Raw genomic sequence first — 7,308 nt, forward strand, 5'->3', positions numbered from 1 at the left:
TCCTTCCTTCTCATTGATGCCTATTAGTCTCACATTGTTCATCTTTGCATCGTCTTGCAGGTATTGAATTGTTTTTTCCTGCATCCTGGTTGTTTTTAAGAGATCTTTTCTTACTTTTTTACTAGCTGCAGTGGTGTCTTTAAGGTCAGAAAGTCTATTTTCACTTTCACTCAAAAGGTTTTGCCAGCTTGTGATTGAGGTTTTAATTTCCTGTATATCACTTTGAATCTGTTTCATACATTCTATTTCTTTCCTATATTGCTTATTCAGGGGTTCCATCATTTTTATCTTCTGCTCTATTTTTTTATCAGTGTATTCTTTTGAAGCACTTAGTACTTCTTTGATTATACTTGTTCCTACATTTTTTAGTTCAGAAATTATTTCTGATCTGATTTCTTCTATACCTTGCTGCAGTTGTTTCTTTACTTCCAACACTATTATTTCAGAGATTCCAGGTGTGTGATTTCCAGTTTCCTCTATGCTAATGTCTTCTGCATTTGTACTGGGTGGACTCGGGGCCTGAGATTGCATTTTGTTCCTTCTCTTTGTCATTTTGTATACCACTGTGTTCTGACCTTTGGTGTAGAGCTTAGATAGAGTTATTACCTTAGCACCAGGTCCAGATCTTCGAAGTTCAGATTTCTCCAGGTGGGTGTTGCTTGGATCTGGCTGGGGTCTGGCTGCTCTGCTCCACTTCTTCCAGCTGCAGCTGTTGGAGTTGAATCCTTTGTGTCACTCTGGCAAGGTGTTTTGCTCCTGAATCAGCTGGGTGGGTCTTGCCTCTAGCCTCTTTTCAGGGAGTTCTGCTGAAGGGTTCCACACTGAGCCTGTGCTCTGAGTCTATTCAGGATCCGGCTGCCCCAGGCAGTCTCTCTCACATGCTGGGCCTGCACTCTGGGACTATTCAGGATCCGTGGGCCTGCGCTCCTGGTCTATTTAGGATTCACGGGTCCTGGGTCATCTCACTCACATGCCGGGCCTGTGCTCCTGGGTGTATTCAGGATCCAGCGGCCCTGGGTCCACTCACTCACTCGCCAGGCCTGTGCCCTGGGTCTATTCAGGATCCGTGGGCCCCGGGTGGTCTCACTCACACGCTGGACCTGGGCTCTGGGTCTATACAGGATCCAGCGGCCTTGGGTCATCTCACTCACTCGCCAGGCCTGCACTCTGGGTCGATCTAGATTTTTCTTAAGATTTATCTGTAGTCCTGTCTTTTTCCAAATCAGTTACATTTTTAGTCATTACTTTTTTTTTTTTTTTTTTCAGAACCAGGGATTGAACTCAGGCCCTTGCATTTGCCAGGCAAGCACTTATTCTACTGAGCTATCTCCCTGGCTCCAGTCATTACTTCTTGAACTAATTTTCAGTACTACCTATTTTTTCTCTCCTTCCTGGACTACAGTAATGCAAGTGTTGGTCTCTTATTATCCTATAGTAATTCTGCTATTGTGTTGTGTTGTGTTGTATTGCATTTTATTGTATTATATTGTATTGTATTTATGTTTTTGGTACCAGGGATCAAACTCAGACCTTGCACTTGCCAAGCAGGTGTTTGTGCTGCTGAGCTGTCTCTCCAGTCCTCTGCTTTTTTATTTTAGCTTTCATCTTGATCAACTGCACTAATTTTAATTGTCATGTCTTCCAGTTCACTGACTTTATCTCTCTTGTCTTCCAGTTCACTGGTTTTTTCCATCTGACCCTTCCATTCTGTTTTCCCCAAGCTTTTCTTTCAGTTATTATACTTTTCAGTTCTACCTTTTCTTTTCTTTTTTCTTTATATCTTCTATTTCTTTGGTAAGATTATTTTAAAATGTGTTTCTAGCATAGTTACTCATTGAAGAACTTTTATAGTGGCTGCTTTGGAACCCCTGTATTAGTCCATTTTTAAAACTATAGTGAAATACTTAAGGCAGGCTGCTTTATTTAAAAAGGGGTTTAATTTGTCTCAGGTTCTGGAGGTCAGCACCCTAGAAGGATTACATAGACACTAGTGGGGACCCCTTGGCTATTTCACATTGTGACAGAGATCTGTGTCTCATTCTCTTTATGAAGCCACCTGTCTGAAGGATGAGGGTCTACAAACTGGAAACAACAGGAGGGGGAGGTGTCTTAGGGTTTATAGGGTTATGTTTACTTAGTCCACCTGTTATTTAGACAACACTTTCATCCACAACTATGCTGGTATCCTGCTCTAAAGACACTTCAGAAAATTTCGTACCATCTAGGGAAGGGGTGGGGGGTAAGGGATCTAATTGCTGTTTTTGTTTTGTTTTTGTAAAAAATATACTTAGATTTATGTATAATCTGCATAAAGAAAAATTCATCATTAGGTGAAAAATGCATATGCCATGTAACTGCCACCATAACAACAGAACAGTTGTCACCTAAGATCACTTGATGGCCTTTCCCTACTACAGAGCCTGGATCTATTTTTGTTTCCTTAGTTTTGCCATTTCTTTAATGGCTTATAAAATCATGCAGTACACAGACTTTTAAGTGTGGCTTTTTTCTTTATCATGGCTTGAGATTCATCATATGATTCATTGTATCAATTTTCTGGGGCTTTTTTATTGCTAAGCACTTTTTCATTGTATGTAAATGTACCACCACAGTCAGTAGTTTATTCACTCCTTTGATGAAGGATATTTGAATTATTTACCAGTTTTGCATTTGAGTAAAAAAAACTACGTATGTTTTGTGAACAGGATTTTTTTGTAAACACAAGTTTTTGTTTTCCTGATTGACTATTTAGAACTTGGATTGCTGAATTGGATGCTAATTACATGTTTACATTTATTAAGAAACTGCCAAGTGTGCCAAACTACTGTACTATTTAACATTTTACCAGTATTATAAGAGAATTCTAGTTGCTCCTCATTCTTGTCAACACTTGATGTTGTCAGTGATCTTCACTTTAATTTTAACCATTCTGATAGGTATGTGGTGGTATTTCCTTGTGGATTTACTTTGAGTTTTCCTAATAACCAATGATACTAGGCCACTTGTCCCATGCTTGTCTCAGTCCTTTTCACATGCAGGCTGTTTGGCAGATGCTTTACAGCTTTTTTTCTTCTCCTTGTCTTAATTATGTCTTTTGAAGAGAAGATGCTGATGATCTTGGTAGGACCCAGAGGGCCCCTCCCCTTTTAGCATTGGTGATGTTTTTAGTTTTGTATCTTAAGAAATTTGACCTAATTCACAGTTACAAGGATTTTCTTTTAGAAATGATGTAGTTTGGGTTTTGCACAGGTCAGATTTTGGATGTAATTTTTACATATGAGACAACATATGAAGTTCTTAGTCTATGCCTGCAGTTGCTCATTTTTCCAGCACTGTGTATTGAAAAGGCTGTTCTTTCATGATTAAATTTCATTTATAATTTTCCTGACAGCTAATGAAGCTATAGGCTTGCTTCTGAATTGTTTGGTTCATTCCGCTCTGTGTCTTTTCACTAATATAGTTTTGATAACCATAGTCTTGAATCTAGAATTGTGAGTTCTCTAGCATTTTTCTTTTTCCAAATTATTTTATTTGTTCCAGTTCCTATACTTTTTAAGATAAATTTGAAGATCTGTCAACATCTGTTGAGATTTTGGTTGGAATTACATTACATGTGTAGATGAATGTGAGTGAAGGAGAGACTGGGGTTCAGTGTCCCCTTTAAGAGCACCCGCTCAGTGGCCTAACTTCTTCAACTAGGCTGTCCCCTCCGAGATATCCCACTACTTCCGGTGCAGTGACCAAGAGCTGAGGAGAACCTTTAACACATGGCCTTTCACCAGGCACTTCTAGGACCCCTAGCAGCTCTCACATTTCTAGTTCAACATTTTTAAATTATAAGACTGTCATATCTGGAGGTGAGTGGTTACTAAATGCAGGATAGTTGAATTTTATGGTCCTGGTTTTATGAAATGTACTTTCACAGAAGTAAATGTTTCTGGATTAGCCTGGAAATGTTTTCTCGGTTGGTAAGTCTGTCATTCAGAAAGAACCTTCTAGGTGCAGATCCCAGAAACACTTTTGTTTGAACAGAAGCATTCCCTGTCTTTCCAGATCCAGATGCAGAAGTGTGTCTTCATGCCCTGCGCCTTGTCCAGTCTGTAGTTCTGGAGCCAGAAGTCTTCTCCAAGTCAGCCTCTGAGTTCCAGCATTCACTGCCCCTGCAGCGCATTCTGGCCATGTCCAAGAGCCGCAATCCCCGCCTGCAGACTGCAGCCCAAGAGCTCCTGGAAGACCTCCGCACCCTGGAGCATGGTGTATAGTCCCTTCTCCTCCTCAGCTTCTTCACCTTGTGTTTAAAATCATCTCCCTGAACCACGCGATGTGCTGTATAGTGGTACTCTTGGCCCAGGAGGAGCCTCAGGAGACCCATCCCTCTGCAAAGATCACTCTGTGCTCTCTGGAAGAGGGCTTTCTTTGTAGATAGCCTGCCTGGGACCTGGAAAATGGGAGGTTGCACAGCTGTCTACTTGCCATCAGCATTTTCCTGAGATATATTTCTCTGAAAAAATGCAGGATTGCCTCTATCACCTGTTGGTGAACCTGTGAGTCCAGATAACATCTACATTTTAGCTGTAATTTTGTGCCTCTCTTATTTTTGAATAAAGTCAGAAGAGTCAGTGTTCGCAGTGATTGTGTTCTGAAATAGAAACATGACTCTAGGAAGTTGGTCTGTGTGTGTGTGTGACAATGGGTGCATTTGCTCTCCTTGTATTGCCCTGGCTTTTGGCTATAGGCTGGAAGTTCAGTTTTTCTTAATATCAAACTGAAGGAAATAGCCTCATATGTTAGAACAGATGTAGTGAGTTTAGATTCTTGGTTCATGATATCATCCCTTTCCATGGGCATGGGTGTGTGTGTATGTGTGTGCATGCATAACAGGCCTTGATGTGTATGTGCACTTTGTCATGCCACTCAACTGGTATGCTGGGCCACTGGAAAAGGACAGAAGAGAGGGTGCCGCACCTCTTTCCCAGCACTGATACCTGAGAGCACTGCTACATCCATTGGTCCTTCAGTCACTGCTGGGGAACATACCCAGCCTTTACTAGGGTACCTGTGTGTGTCACTGTAGGGCTTGGCTCTGAGTTTCTCATAAGACAGAGGCAAAAGCAGGTGTCTCTGCAGTGGTTCCCTAAACACACACAGGCTGTTTATACTGTGGGTGTGGTGTTGTCAAGTCATTTCATTTCTCTTAAGTGGATTTTCATAGGTTTCTGGGTGAGGCTGGATATGGAGGGCAGAGGAAGGCACAGCTGCCTGAATTTCATGAGCCAGCATGCTGTGGAGCACTCACCGAGCCAGGGAGGTGTGGTGAAAAAGCAGCTTAAGATTCACAGGGCCATCTGTGCTGTGTACTTCTGTAGGCCTTGATTCCTGGCGAAGACCACTGAGGCTGTCATGTCTTCCTATTTTCTCCAGCCTGTGCTACCTTCATGCTTGCTGTTTGTGTATGAGGCAGTGGGGAAGCTGATGCAAAACATTGTTCTGCCTCTGGAACTGCAGGATTTACCCACAAAGACAGGGCCAGCCACATGCAGAGAGGAGGAAACATCAGATGCCATGGGTGTGGCAATAGTGGATGGACAGAAGCAAGGATTAAGCCTGACTGTAGAGAGCTCCTGTGCAGTCTCTCAGGAGGGGAAGTGCCCAGACCCTGTAAAGAGTGACAACTGCTCCTGCCCTCACAGCAAGGCCAGCAGGAAAATGTGGCTGCCTTCACTCTTCTGTCATCAGTAAGATCCGTAACACTAGTGTGCACATACACAGTTACCCCAGATAGGGGTAAAAAAAATAAGCAATCAGAGTCTTTCAGATGTAGCATGTGCTACAAGATGAAAACATTTTTTGTCTTTCTTTGTCATTTTTTAAGGACATTTTGTCCTGGGTTTGGGTTTTTTTGTGTGTGTGAGGAGGTAGGGGGTGGGTGGGCCAGAACCCAAGAAGCAAGTGTTCTACTGCTGTGCTGCATTCCTGTCCCTCCTCCTCACGTTTTTCAATAAGCCTAATGTAAAATTTTACCATTTTAAGTATAAAATTCAGTGGCATTATGTATGTTCAAAATGTTGAGTAACCATCACCACTATTTCCAAAACTTAATCCCAGCCCAAAACTCTGTACCTATTAAATACCTCACCATTCTCCAAAACCTTTCCCCATCCTTGGTGTTCCCTGTGCTGTGTGTCTCAGTGGCCTTGACTCTTCCAGGTATCTCTTGTGAGTCAGGAAGCAGGCGGTCTGGCTTGTTTCATTTAGTCTGATGTCCTCAGGGTACATCTCTATTGAAGTGTGTGCCAGAACTTCCTTTCTTTTCACCGGTATAATCCCCTTTGTGAATGGCCCATGCTGTGTTTATCCATTCATCTGTTGAAGGACACGTGGATTCCTTCCACCTTTGAGCCTCTGTGAATAGTGCTGCCAGGAACAAGTGTGCACAAGTATCTATTTGAGTCCCTACTTTCACTTCTAAGTATCTGCCTGAGAGTGAGTTGCTAGGTCATACAGTGTTCTTCATTTAACTTTTCTAAACAGGCCCTCAATATGTAGCCCAGACTTGCCTTGCCTTAACATCTCAATAATCCTGCCTCTGCCTCTCAAGTGCAGGGATGCCTGGCTTATATTTAATTTTTTTGAGGAGCTGATGGTCTGTTTCCCACAGGAGCTTTACAATTTTGTATTCCCACCAGCAGCAGTGCTTGAAGGTTACAGTCTCCATGTCCTCACCAACACTTTTTATTTCTTGTTTTTTTGATAAGAGATATTGATAATAGGATCTTTGGCCCACACTTGATGCACAGGATTTTGGCCATGGACATTGCCCTTTTCTCAGCTATACAGGCTGGGGGAGTGAGAAGCCATAACTGGAGTCTGTAAGTTGACTTTACTAGCTGGAGGGCTCCGGACAGGGATATGAATTTGGCCCTCTGGGCAAATGTAGAGGCAAAGTCCCAGCCAGTGTCTTCCTGGGACTGAACACTAAATGTTCTCTCCTGCCCAGAGCAAAACTGCTCCCATCTGTAACCTGCCCCATCAGCATCCTCAGAGGCACATCGTGTAGATCCACCAACTTAAGTAGACTTGTTCAGTCACTCCTCTCAGTCAAGTAGAAGCTCAATAGTCTGCTTGAGTGTTCTCCCTTGCCAGCGGAGCAGGGAGGCTCCCTTAAGGTGACCTCTTGGGTGCCTGATTCTACAGCCACCAACCTCCAGTCACCTTATGGTATCTTGCCACTTAAGACTTTGTGAGCCTGCTGGGTTTTTTAATTCCCAAGATTGGCCCAGGACTAACTTGGCAGGAGAATGATTGCAG

The 7,308-nt window shown here is 42.8% G+C and overlaps 1 protein-coding gene across 5 annotated transcripts in view; it reads left to right on the top strand.

Annotated features, from left to right (window-relative positions):
* Positions 1–4,317, top strand: part of Hsf2bp (heat shock transcription factor 2 binding protein) — a 102,105-nt gene extending 97,788 nt beyond the window's left edge. For all 5 annotated transcript variants that reach the window (XM_023715867.1, XM_023715866.1, XM_023715865.1 and 2 more), the window contains one exon: positions 4,054–4,317. In XM_023715867.1, the coding sequence (XP_023571635.1) occupies positions 4,054–4,262 (209 nt within the window). In that variant the 3' untranslated portion in view covers positions 4,263–4,317. The remainder of the gene's footprint in view (positions 1–4,053) is intronic.
* The last annotated feature ends 2,991 nt before the right edge of the window (positions 4,318–7,308 follow it).

The sequence above is a fragment of the Octodon degus genome, unplaced genomic scaffold (genome assembly GCF_000260255.1).
Source record: "Octodon degus isolate 3935 unplaced genomic scaffold, OctDeg1.0 scaffold00045, whole genome shotgun sequence".
NCBI lineage: Eukaryota > Metazoa > Chordata > Mammalia > Rodentia > Octodontidae > Octodon > Octodon degus.